Source organism: Rhinoraja longicauda, chromosome 3 (genome assembly GCF_053455715.1).
Source record: "Rhinoraja longicauda isolate Sanriku21f chromosome 3, sRhiLon1.1, whole genome shotgun sequence".
Taxonomy (NCBI): domain Eukaryota; kingdom Metazoa; phylum Chordata; class Chondrichthyes; order Rajiformes; family Arhynchobatidae; genus Rhinoraja; species Rhinoraja longicauda.
In genome coordinates this window covers 95,990,580-96,004,269 of record NC_135955.1, presented here as the reverse complement: position 1 = coordinate 96,004,269, position 13,690 = coordinate 95,990,580, and the positions used below count along the sequence as shown (strand labels likewise).

Sequence of the window (13,690 nt, the reverse complement as noted above, 5' to 3'; positions counted from 1 at the left end):
TCCCTTCGTCTAAGTCATTAATGTATATCGTAAATAGCTGGGGTCCCAGCACCGAACCTTGCGGTACCCCACTGGTCACTGCCTGCCATTCCGAAAGGGACCCATTTATCCCCACTCTTTGCTTTCTGTCTGTTAACCAATTTTCTATCCATGTCAGTACCCTACCCCCAATACCATGTGCCCTAATTTTGCCCACTAATCTCCTATGTGGGACCTTGTCGAAGGCTTTCTGAAAGTCGAGGTACACCACATCCACTGACTCTCCCTTGTCAATTTTCCTAGTTACATCCTCAAAAAATTCCAGTAGATTTGTCAAGCATGATTTCCCCTTCGTAAATCCATGCTGACTCGGAACGATCCCGTTACTGCTATCCAAATGCTCAGCAATTTCGTCTTTTATAATTGACTCCAGCATTTTCCCCACCACTGATGTCAGACTAACTGGTCTATAATTACCCGTTTTCTCTCTCCCTCCTTTCTTAAAAAGTGGGATAACATTTGCTATTCTCCAATCCACAGGAACTGATCCTGAATCTATAGAACATTGAAAAATGATCTCCAATGCTTCCACTATTTCTAGAGCCACCTCCTTAAGTACTCTGGGATGCAGACCATCAGGCCCTGGGGATTTATCAGCCTTCAGTCCCATCAGTCTACCCAAAACCATTTCCTGCCTAATGTGGATTTCCTTCAGTTCCTCCATCACCCAAGGTTCTCCAGCCCCTAGAACATTTGGGAGATTGTGTGTATCTTCCTCAGTGAAGACAGATCCAAAGTAACGGTTTAACTCGTCTGCCATTTCTTTGTTCCCCATAATAAATTCCCCTGCTTCTGTCTTCAAGGGACCCACATTTGCCTTGACTATTTTTTTCCTCTTCACGTACCTAAAAAAACTTTTGCTATCCTCCTTTATATTATTGGCTAGTTTACCCTCGTACCTCATCTTTTCTCCTCGTATTGCCTTTTTAGTTAACTTTTGTTGCTCTTTAAAAGAGTCCCAATCCTCTGTCTTCCCACTCTTCTTTGCTATGTTATACTTCCTCTCCTTAATTTTTATGCTGTCCCTGACTTCCCTTGTCAGCCACAGGTGTCTCTTACTCCCCTTAGAGTCTTTCCACCTCTTTGGAATAAATTGATCCTGCAACCTCTGCATTATTCCCAGGAATACCTGCCATTGCTGTTCTACCGTCTTCCCTGCTAGGGCCTCCTTCCAATCAATTTTGGCCAGCTCCCGCCTCATGCCTCTGTAATCCCCTTTGCTATACTGTAATACCGACACTTCCGATTTTCCCTTCTGCCTTTCCATTTGCAGAGTAAAACTTATCATGTTGTGATCACTGCCTCCTAATGGCTCTTTTACCTCTAGTCCCCTTATCAGATCAGGATCATTACACAACACTAAATCCAGAATTGCCTTCTCCCTGGTAGGCTCCAGTACAAGCTGTTCTAAGAATCCATCTCGAAGGCACTCTACAAACTCTCTTTCCTGGGGTCCATTTCCAACCTGATTTTCCCAGTCTACCTGCATGTTGAAATCTCCCATAACCACCGTAGCATTACATTTTTGACACGCCAATTTTATCTCCTGATTTAACTTGCACCCTAAGTCGAGGCTACTGTTTGGGGGCCTATAGATAACTCCCATTAGGGTCTTTTTACCCTTACAATTTCTCATTTCTATCCATACTGATTCAACGTCTCCTGATTCTAATTCACCCCTTGCAAGGGAATGAATATCATTCCTTACCATCAGAGCAACCCCACCCCCTCTGCCCACCTGTCTGTCTTTTCTATACGTTGTGTACCCCTGAATATTCAGTTCCCAGCCCTGGTCCTCTTGTAGCCATGTCTCAGTGATCCCTACAACATCATACTTGCCCATGACTAACTGAGCCTCAAGCTCATCCACTTTATTTTTTATACTACGCGCATTTAAGTACAACACTTTAACTTCTGTATTTACCTCCCCTCTCACATCGTTCACAATTGGCCCTGCCCTTAATTTCTTTTCCGCTCTAGAACTTCTGTTCCCATTCTTCCGAGAGTCTTTTGCAATATCTCCTGTATTCCCTTTTACCTCATCTTCATATTCACAATTTGTTAACCCCTCCCCCCCACTACTTAGTTTAAAGCCACAGGTGTCACACTAGCAAACCTGCCTGCCAGAATGTTTGTCCCCCTGCTGTTAAGATGCAACCCGTCCCTTTTGTACAAGTCACCCCTAGCCCAGAAGAGATCCCAGTGGTCCAGAAATCTAAATCCCTGCTCTCTGCACCAGTCCCTCAGCCATAAATTCATACCCTCTATCTCTCTGTTCCTGGCCTCACCAGCACGAGGTACCGGTAGCAGTCCAGAGATAACTACCTTCGACGTCCTACTTCTCAGCGTTTTTCCCAACTCTCTAAACTCCCGCTGTAGCACCTCCTTCCTCTTCCGCCCGACGTCATTCGTGCCCACGTGCACAACGACTTCAGGTTGATCGCCTTCCCTCGCTAGGATTTTCTGAAGCCGGTCTGTGATGTGTTGAACCCTGGCACCAGGGAGGCAACAGACCATCCTCAAGTCCCTCCTGCTGCCACAGAATCTTCTGTCCGTCCCTCGGACTATGGAGTCACCGACCACTACGGCTCTTCCAGACTTCGGTCTCCCCTGTCGTGTATCCTTGCCAACAGGTCCGCCACTCGGACTGGAAACGTCTTCTGCCCCGACAGTTCCCAAGAGGGTATACCTATTTGCAATAGGCACAGCCACTGGGGTCTCCTGTAGTCCACGTCCACTCCCCCCGGAAACAGTCTCCCACCTTCGCTCGACCTGGACCCTTGGCGTGACAGCCTCACAATAGGTCCTGTCGAGGAAACTCTCGCATTCCCGGATGGCCCTGAGGTCATCCAACTGCCTCTCCAACTCCACCACACGTCCCTTCAGGAGCTGCACCTGGACACAGTTCTTGCAGGTGTAGCTCCCAGAAGCTCCCGCGACGTCCCTGTCTTCCCACATCCTGCAGGAAACACACCGCACCAACTTTTCCGCCATCACCTTGTGCCTATAACCAGCTCTGGCTTAAAACAATGGTATCCTCCTCACCTCAGCCTCCTCGCCGAAGACTCGCAGCCAAAGACTCGCACTTTTCTCACTGGGCTGCACCTGAACAGGGCTGCACCCTTTTGTGAGCCTTGCTTATATCACCAATTTAAATTGCCTGATTGTCCAATTTACCTGACTTCTCACTTAAACTGCCTGTTGAACTGTGATTAGCACTTACTTTACTGCTCAGCCAACGGGCGTCCTTGCTCTGCTCCCGGACTTTTCAAATTGACTACTACTTTCTTTTGGCGCTCTTTTTAAACTGCCTGTTCAACTGTGATTAGCACTTACTTTACTGCTCAGCCAACGGGCGTCCTTGCTCTGCTCCCGGACGGAGTGTCATAGCAAAGGGTCTGAATACTTATATAAATGTGATATTTGAGTTATTTATTTTTAATTACTTTGCAACAATTTCTAAATACCTGTTTTCGCTTCTTCATTCTGGGGTATTGTGTGTAGATTTATGATTTTTAATTTTTTTTAATCCATTTAAAAATAAGGCTGTAACGTAACAAAATGTGGAAAAAGTGAAGGGGTCTGAATACTTTCTGAATGCACCGTACATGATAAGGGTAGAAGGTTTAATGCAAGGTAAAGCCAGTGAAGTCCGATCAAAGATAGTCCGAGGGTCCCGAATGTGGTAGAAAATAGTTCAGCACTCCTCTGTTTGTGGTAGGATGGTTCAGTTTCCCGCAAAAGCAGCTGGGAAGAAACTGTTCCTGAATCTGGAGGTGTGCGTTTTCACACTTCTCTACCTTTTGCCCGATGGGAGAGGGGAGAAGAGGGAGTGGCCAGGATGCGACTCGTCTTTGATTATGCTGCTGGGCTTGCCGAGGCATCGTGAGGTGTCGAGTCAATTTTCAAATATGTTACAAAAGCTGCAGAAAAAGAAAAGCTACGGAAAATCGAATGCTTTTTATTTTCCAAAGCCACAATCTTCCCATATTCTTGCAAGATCCAACGACATTGCATCTCTATCTCGCTAGATAGAGCTCTTAAGGATAGCGGATTCAGGGGGTATGGGGAGAAGGCAGGAACGGGGTACTGATTGAGAATGATCAACCATGATCACTTTGAATGGCTTAGCTGGCTCGAAGGGCCGAATGGCCTACTCCTGCACCTATTGTCTATTGACGTGATTTATTTTCCTTCCAGGCTCTAGGTGTGGAATATATGAACAGAATCATAAGCACCGATGAACCGAAGGCGGGCCATTTGAAATTTGCTGCATATTACAACCTGGGCATTGCTTCCTTTCAGGGATTTGGAATGCTGCAGTCTGATTCAGAAGCAGAAAGGTAAGCAAGGTGCAGGAACGAACTGCAGGTGCTGCTTTAAACCGAGGGTAGACACAGGAAGTAGGACAGGCAGCATCTCTGGAGAGAGGGAACGGGCGACGTTTCGGGTCGATACCCTTTCTTCAGACCACATGGTGCTGCTTTTGTAACTACTGGTGCATTCAGCCCGCTACGATGCGCCTGTTAACTTTGTTTTGCTTTGTGCAGATTGTGGATCCTTGCTGCAGATGATGGGAACCCTGAAGCCAGCGTGAAAGCCCAAACTACTCTGGGCATGTTCTACAGCAGGGCAGAGACAAAAAACCTGCAACAGGTAAAAAAAAAGAAGGTGCTGCAATCCCTGCGTCAAATATGCACTGTATCTTGTATTAACAATTGCACAGTACCTTTAAAGATGCTTGAAAGGATGTTTGCACATTCAGAGTCATAGAGTGATACAGTGTGTAAACGAGGCCCTTCAGCCCAACTTGCTCACACTGGCCAACATGTCCCAGCTACACTAGTGTCCCGTCTGCCTGCGCTTGCCATGTACATGTCTAACTGTTTCTTAAACATTGGGATAGTCCCAGCCTCAACTACCTCATCTGGCAGCTTGTTCCACACATGCACCACCCTCTGTGTGGATTCCTATTAAATCTTTTCCCCTTCACCTTGAACCTATGTCCTCTGGCCCTCGATTCCCCTACTCTGGGGCAAGAGACTCTGTGCATCTACCTGATCTATTCCTCTCATGATTTTGTACACCTCTATAAGATCACCCCTCATCCTCCTGTGCTGCAAGGAATAGAGATCCAGCCTATTCAACCTCTCCCGATAGCTCACACCCTCTAGTCCTGGCAAGATCCTCATAAATTTTCTCTGAACCCTTTCAAGCTTGACAATATCTTTCCTACAACATGGTGCCCAGAACTGAACACAATATTCTAAATGCGGTCTCACCAACGTCTTATACAACTGCAACATGAACTCCCAACTTCTATACTCTGACTGATGAAATCCAATGTGCCAAAAGCCATTTTGACAACCTTATCTACCTGTGGCTCGACCTTCAAGGAACCATGCACCTGCACTCCTAGATCCCTCTGCTCTACAACACTCCCCAGAGGCCTACTGTGTAGGTCCTGCCCTTGTTCGACGTCCCAAAATGCAACACCTCACACTTCACTGTATTAAATTCCGTCAGCCATTCCTCAGTCCACTTGGTCAATCGATCCAGATCCTGTTGCAATCTTTCACAACCATCTTCACTATCTGCAAAACCACCCACTTTTGTATCATCAGCAAATTTGCTAATCTTGCCCTGTATGTTCTCAGACAAATCATTGATGTAGATGACAGACAGTAACGGGCCCAGCACCTAACCCTTCCGCCATCACCCTCTGCTTCCTTCCATGGAGCCAATTTGCTATTCATTCAGCTATCTCTCCTTGGATCCTATGCGATCTAACCTTCCAGAGCAGCCTACCATGAGGAACCTTGAACCTTGAACAACTAACAACTAACTTTCTGCTGACAAACAGCTACAATATAGACTTAAATGTTCATAAGCTCATAGAATATACGTGCAGAATTGGGTCATTCAGCCCTTCAAGTCCACTCCACGACTCAATCATGGCTCATCTATCTTCCCTTCTTAACCCCATTCTCCTGCCTTCTCCCCATAAACTCTGACACCCGTACTAATCAAGAATCTACCTCTGCCTTAAAAATATCCATTGGCTTGGCATCCATCGTCTTCTGTGGCAATGAATTCCACAGATTCACCACCCTCTTGCTAAAGAAATTCTTCCTCATCTCCTTCCCAAAGGAATGTCCTTTAATTCTGAGGCTATGTCCTCTGCTCTCCCACTTGTGGAAACATCTTCTCCACATCCACTCTATCCAGGCCTTGTGGTTACCATTGACATAAAGTATTGGATTGTCTTCCTTCAGGGGTTTATGATGCCCAGATGGAGAATTTATGCTACATGGGAAATCTTGTTTTTATTGCAACTGCATCACTTTGGTCAATTAGCTGTTGATGATTTAGTTTTGGAGATACAGCATGGAAACAGGCCCTTCGGCCCACCACATCGACCATCATTCACCTGTTTACACTAGTTCTATGTTGTCCCACTTTTACATCCACTCACATGCCACTAGGTACAGATTACAGTGGCCAATTACCCCACAAAACCGCACGTCTTTAAGATTCCAACAGATATGATTTCCCACGTTATGATGGGTTGCATTCTTGATATTGCAATTTTTCATAGCATGTATCTCCAGACTGAAGAAGGGTCTTGACCCGAAGCGTCACCTATCCATGTTCTCCAGAGATGCTGCCTGACCCGTTGAGTTACTCCAGCACTCTGTGAAACGTCACCTATCCATGTTCTCCAGAGATGCTGACTGACCCACTGAGTTACTCCAGCACTCTGTGAAACGTCACCTATCCATGTTCTCCAGAGATGCTGCCTGACCCGCTGAGTTACTCCAGCACTCTGTGAAACGTCACCTATCCATGTTCACCAGAGATGCTGCCTGACCCGCTGAGTTACTGCAGCACTCTGTGTCTTACCTTCTTGCCCAGAGCTACAATGAAATAGGATGGGAGATCAGGGCTACACCCTTCGCTTATGGGAGAGCTGTTCAGCAGTTTGATAACAACTGGGAAGAACCAGTTCTGGAAACTGGTGGTACGCTCTTTAAAGCTTTTGTATGTTCTGCCCTAAGGTAGAGGGGAGAAGAAGGAATGACCTGGTTATAAATGGTCTTTGATTATGTTGGCTGCTTTCCCGAGGCATCAGGACATATTTATGGAGTCGAGGGGTGGGGAGGTGGGAAGGGTAGTCTGTGTGATGGACTGAGATACATCCACAACTCTCTGTGATTTCCGGTGGTCTTGAGCAGAGCTAAGTTGTGATGCATCCCAATAGGATGTTTTCTAAAGTGCATCTGGGAGAAGTTGATAAGGGTCGTTGGAGGCTTGTCGAACGTCCTTGGTCTCTGCAGAAGTGGATGCAATGGTGTGCTTTCTTGGCTGTAGCTTCAATGTACTTGGTCCAGGACAAATTGTAGTTGGTATTGATATTTAATACTCAAGAATATTGAGCATACTAGTTGGGAGGTCATGTTGCAGTTATATAAGATGGTGGTGAGACCGTATTTAGAAACATAGAAACATAGAAAATAGGTGCAGGAGTAGCCCATTCGGCCCTTCGAGCCTGCACCGCCATTCAATATGGTCATGGCTGATCATCCAACTCAGTATCCTGTACCTGCCTTCTCTCCATACCCCCTGATCCCTTTAGCCACAAGGGCCACATCTAACTCCCTCTTAAATATAGCCAATGAACTGGCCTCAACTACCTTCTGTGGCAGAGAATTCCACAGATTCACCACTCTCTGTGTGAAAAAAATTATTGTGTTGAGTTCTGTGCACCATGAGATAGGAAAGATGTTGTCAAGCTGGAAACGGTGCAGAGAAGATTTACAAGGATGTTACCAGGAATCGAGGGCCTGAGCTACAGGGAGAGGTTGAGCAGGCTAGGACCCTATTCCTTGGAGCGCAGAAGGATGAGGACTGATCATACAGAGGTGTACAAAATCATGAGAAGAATAGATCGGGTAGACGCACAGTGTCCCTTTCCAGAGTAGGGGAATCGAGAACCAGAGGGCATAGGTTTAAGGTGAAGGGGGAAAGATTTAATAGGAATCTGAGGCGTAGCTTTTTCACACAAAGTGTGGTGGGTGTATGGAATGAGCTGCCGGAAGAGGTAGTTGAGGCTGGGACTATCCCAATGTTTAAGAAGCGGTGAGACAGGTACATGGATAGGACAGGTTCAGAGGGATCTGGGCCAAACACAGGCAGGTGGGACTAGTGTAGATGAGACATGATGGTTGGTGTGGGCAAGTTGGGCCAAAGGGCCTGTTTCCACACTGTATGACTCTATGACTATTTACGTCTGGGAACTTGAAGCTCTTGACCATCTCCACTTCGACACCATTGATGCTGACTGGGGTGTGTATACCACCTCGATTCCCAACGTCGACAACAAGATCCTTGTCATTGTTCCAGTTCCCACCCACTACATATCTTGAAACTTTGCCTCTCTCAACTTAAAATGACGTTCTCTAATATTTGATTTTTCCATCCTGGGAAAAAGATTCTAACTGTCCACTCATAATTCTATATGTTTCTGTCAAGTTTCCCCACAACCTCATGCATTCCTAATAAAACTATCCAAGGTTGTCCAACCCTGAAGAAGGGTCTCGACCCAAAACGTCACCCATTCCTTCTCTCCAGAGATGCTGCCTGACCCGCTGAGTTACTCCAGCATTTTGTGTCTGCCTGTCTCTATCTCTGTAACTAATAAACCTTAATCCAGGTGTCATCTGCATACTTGCAAATGGAGTTGGCACACAATTTGGTGGTACAGTCGTTAATGTAGGTTAATTGGCTGGGTAAATGTAAAAATTGTCCCTAGTGGGTGTAGGATAGTGTTAATGTGCGGGGATCGCTGGGCGGCACGGACTTGGTGGGCCGAAAAGGCCTGTTTCCGGCTGTATATATATGATATGATGATATGATAATGTATGGGGACTGAGAGCGCATCCTTATGCTAATTATTTCTCTATTTAATATCTATAAATGGATTTTGACAGGCCTATTAATATTTACATGGTTATTTCGATTCCAGTAATGAGCTTGATGACAGCTTGGTGAGATAGTAGGTATACAGCGGATTAAATTTACTGCAGAAAAATGCAAAGTGATTCATTTTTGTATTTAACCCGATAAGAAGCAATATAAAATAAATGGCACAATTTAAAAGAGAATTTGGGAACAGAATAATGTGGCTGTTTCTGATTTACATGAATTTGTTAGCAGTGTATAAACTCGAATGGCTTGTAGTCTTATATGTGTCTGCTCCACCATTCACAGCTGAGGGTCTCCTGAATGCAGGTAAGGACATGGAACAGAATAGCGCAAGAACAGGCCCTTCTCAGCCCACAATGTCCGTGCCGAATGTGATGCCAGGACCACCTCTTATATACGAGCACCTAATCCATATCCCTCCGTTCCCCGCATAACCAGATGCCTATCCAGAAGTCTCTTAAATGCCGATATCGTATCTTCCACAACAGTGCATTTCAGAAACTCGCCGTCCTCTGTGTAAAACAAAAACTCGCTCGGCACATCTTGAAACTTTGCTTCTCTCAACTTTTGGATTTAGATTTAGAGATACAGCGCGGAATCAGGCCCTTCGGCCCACCGAGTCCGCGCCGCCCAGCGATCCCCGCACATTAACACTATCCTACACACACTAGGGACAATTTTTACATTTACCCAGTCAATTAACCTACATACCTGCACGTCTTTGAAGTGTGAGAGGAAACCGAAGATCTCGGAGAAAACCCACGCAGGTCACTGGGAGAACGTACAAACTCCGTACAGACGGCGCCCGTAGTCAGGATCGAACCCGAGTCTCCGGCGCTGCATTCGCTGTAAGGCAGCAACTCTACCACTGCGCCGCGACTTTCTCTAATATTTGATTTTTCCATCCTTGGAAAAAGATTCTAACTGTCCACTCATAATTGTATATGAGGGCAGGAACAGGGTACTGATTGAGAATGATCAGCCATGATCACATTGAATGGCGGTGCTGGCTCGAAGGGCCGAATGGCCTACTCCTGCACCTATTGTCTATTGTCTATTGTCTATCTGAAGTTAGAGAAGTCAATGTTCATACCGCTGGGGTGCAAACTGCCCAAGCGAAATATGAGGTGCTGTTCCTCCAAGTAACTGCGGACGCCAGTTCAGATTGAAGATAGGCACAAAAAGCTGGAGTAACTCGGCGGGTCAGGCAACATCTCTGGAGAGCAGTGTATGAAAATAACTGCAGATGCTGGTACAAATCGAAGGTATTTATTCACAAAATGCTGGAGTAACTCGGCAGGTCAGGCAGCATCTCAGGAGAGAAGGAATGGGTGACGTTTCGGGTCGAGACCCTTCTTCAGAATTTTGTGAATAATCTCTGGAGAGCAGGATTAGCTGACAATTCAGTTCGGAACCCTTCTTCGGACTTGTGGAGTTTATTGCTCTTTTTTCTGGAAGACTGTCAAACGTGTAATTCTAACCTGCTTCCTTTCCCTAGGCATTTTTTTGGCATTCTGAAGCGTGTGGCAATGGAAGCCTGGAGTCTCAGGGGGCGTTGGGTTTACTGTACCTGAATGGGCAGGGCATCCGCAAGGACATACAGTCAGCTTGTGAATGCCTGAAGGGAGCGTCGAGCAGAGGCAATGTTTATGCTCAGGGTCACTTAACTGCTTATCTGTACAGTCGAAAACTGTACAACAGTGCTGCCGAACTTGCATACAGGTAATGAGGAATAGTCAACTCAAGTTTTATCAACACAATCCTACAAAAATGTAATTGAGCCTGGGTCGGGCTGCATTGTCCATCAGAATGAATTTAATGCCATTTGATTTAATATAAGCTGGAAGCAACTGTATAGATGGAAGCAATTCAGATTATTGATTTGTATAAATCACATTTCCTTTGTATACCGTACTCATTATTATTATTTTTATTGTTATTACCTTCTCCACATTGTTCATAAAATGGACAAGAGATCAAGATCCACATCACCCCGATTCTGGCCTCTCTCCACTGGCTCCCAGTACGGTACAGAATCAACTTCAAGCTCCTCCTATTCACATACAAAGCCGTAAACGGGCTTGCCCTCCCCCCCATATCAAAAATCTTCTAACCCACCACTCTATCTCCAGGTCCCTCAGGTCGGCCGACTTGGGGCTACTGACTATCCCGCGGTCTAAGCTTAAGCTCAGGGGTGACCGCGCTTTTGCGGTTGCAGCTCCTAGACTGTGGAACAGCATCCCTCTCCCCATCAGAACTGCCCCCTCCATCGACTCCTTTAAGTCCAGGCTCAAAACCTATTTCTACTCCCGAACGCTTGAGGCCCTCTGAGGGGGCGCTGTGAACTGATTATGTATGTGCTGTTATGTTTGTGTGCCATTGTATGTTCGTTCTTAGTACTGATGTACAGCACTTTGGTCAACGTGGGTTGTTTTTAAATGTGCTGTACAACTAAAATTGACTTGACTTCACTTGACCCTGTTCTCCCCCACTCCCATCAGGCAAAAGGTGTAGAAGTGTGAAAATGCACACCTCCAGATTCAGGGACAGTTTCTTCCCAGCTGTTATCAGGCAACTGAATCATTCCATTGAGAACTAGAGAGCGGTCCTGAACGACTGTCTACCTCACTGGAGACCTTCAGACTATCTTTAATCAGACTTTACTGGACTTTATCTTGCGCTAAACGTTATTCCCTTTATCATGTATCTGTACACTGTGAATGGCTCGATTGTAATCGTGTACTGTCTTTCAACTGACTGGTTAACACGCAGCAAAAGCTTTTCGCTGTACCTCGGTACACGTGACAATAAACTAAACTGAACTAAAAAAAGTTATGTAGGAAGGAAAACCTGCAGATGCTGGTTTAAATCGAAGGTAGACACAAAATGCTGGAGTAACTCAGCGGGTCAGGCAGCATCTCTGGAGAGAAGGAATGGGTGACGTTTCGGGTCTGAAGAAGGGTCTCGACCCGAGACGTCACCCATTCCTTCTCTCCAGAGATGCTGCCTGACCCGCTGAGTTACTCCAGCATTTTGTGTCTACCGAAAAAAATGTACTCATTCCACACCAGAGGGATTTGATCGTATAAAATTATAAAAGGACTACTGGACAAGCTAGATGCAGGAAAAATGTTCCCAATGTTGGGGGAGTCCAGAACCAGGGGGCACAGTCTAAGAATAAAGGGGAAGCCACTTAAAACTGAGGTGAGAAGAAACTTTTTCACCCAGATAGTTGTGAATTTGTGGAATTCTCTGCCGCAGAAGGCAGCGGAGGCCAATTCACTGGATGAATTTAAAAGAGAGTTAGATAGAGCTCTTAAGGATAGCGGGGTCAGGGGGTAATGGGGAGAAGGCAGGAATGGGTTACTGATTGTGGATGATCAGCCATGATCACAATGAATGGCGGTGCTGGCTCAAAGGGCCGAATGGCCTCCTCCTGCACCTATTTTCTGTGTTTTCCAGCAGACGGTCAAAGCCTTTTCCCCAGGATGGAAATCTCAAATACTAAAGGGCACAGCGTGATGGTGAGGGGGCAAGATTTAAAGGGCAAATATTTTCCGCTGAGGGCAGTGGGTGCTTGGAACACACTGACAGGTGTGGTGGTGGAGGCAAGTACTATAGCAGCGTTTACGAGACCTTTTGATGGGCACATGGATATCCAGGGATATGGGTTAGTTGAAGGAAGCGGAGATTAGTTAAACTTGGCATCATGTATGGGCATGGGCATTAGGGCATTGTAGGTGAAGAGCTCATTCCTGTGCTTCATTTAGTTTAAAGATACAGCATGTAAACAGTGTGGGAAAAAAACTGCCGATGCTGGTTAAAATCGAAGGTAGACCCAAAATGCTGGAGTAACTCAGTGGGTCGGGCAGCATCTCGGGAGAGACTTCTCTCCTGAGATGCTGCCTGACCCGCTGAGTTACTCCAGCATTTTGTCTACCAGCATGGAAACAGCCTCTCTGGCCCACCAAATCCACACTGACCATTGATCACGTGTCAGACATTAGTTCTTTCTCATCCACTCCCTGCGTACTAGGAGCAATTCGCAGAGGCCAATTAAGGTATAAACCCAAACGTCTTTGACAATAGACAATAGATAATAGACAATAGGTGCAGGAGGAGGCCATTCGGCCCTTCGAGCCAGCACCGCCATTCAATGTGATCATGGCTGATCATTCTCAATCAGTACCCCGTTCCTGCCTTCTCCCCATACCCCCTGACTCCGCTATCCTTAAGAGCTCTATCTAGCTCTCTCTTGAATGCATTCAGAGAATTGGCCTCCACTGCCTTCTGAGGCAGAGAATTCCACAGATTCACAACTCTCTGACTGAAAAAGTGTTTCCTCATTGCCGTTCTAAATGGCCTACCCCTTATTCTTAAACTGTGGCCCCTTGTTCTGGACTCCCCCAACATTGGGAACATGTTTCCTGCCTCTAACGTGTCCAACCCCTTAATAATCTTATACGTTTCGATAAGATCTCCACTTATCCTTCTAAATTCCAGTGTATACAAGCCCAGCCGCTCCAGTCTTTCAACATATGACAGTCCCGCCATTCCGGGAATTAACCTAGTAAACCTACGCTCACTTTGGGATGTGGGAGGAAACCGGAACACTGGGAGGAAACCCGTGTGCATATACAAACTCTGCAGTGACGGCACTCGATGT

At 46.1% G+C, this 13,690-nt stretch overlaps 1 protein-coding gene across 2 annotated transcripts in view; it reads left to right on the top strand.

The window, feature by feature from the left end:
• lrp2bp (LRP2 binding protein) overlaps positions 1 to 13,690 on the top strand; it is a 59,427-nt gene that overhangs the window by 34,032 nt on the left and 11,705 nt on the right. For both annotated transcript variants that reach the window (XM_078396689.1, XM_078396690.1), the window contains exons 6-8: positions 4,240 to 4,382; positions 4,590 to 4,695; positions 10,523 to 10,746. In XM_078396689.1, the coding sequence (XP_078252815.1) occupies positions 4,240 to 4,382; positions 4,590 to 4,695; positions 10,523 to 10,746 (473 nt within the window). The remainder of the gene's footprint in view (positions 1 to 4,239; positions 4,383 to 4,589; positions 4,696 to 10,522; positions 10,747 to 13,690) is intronic.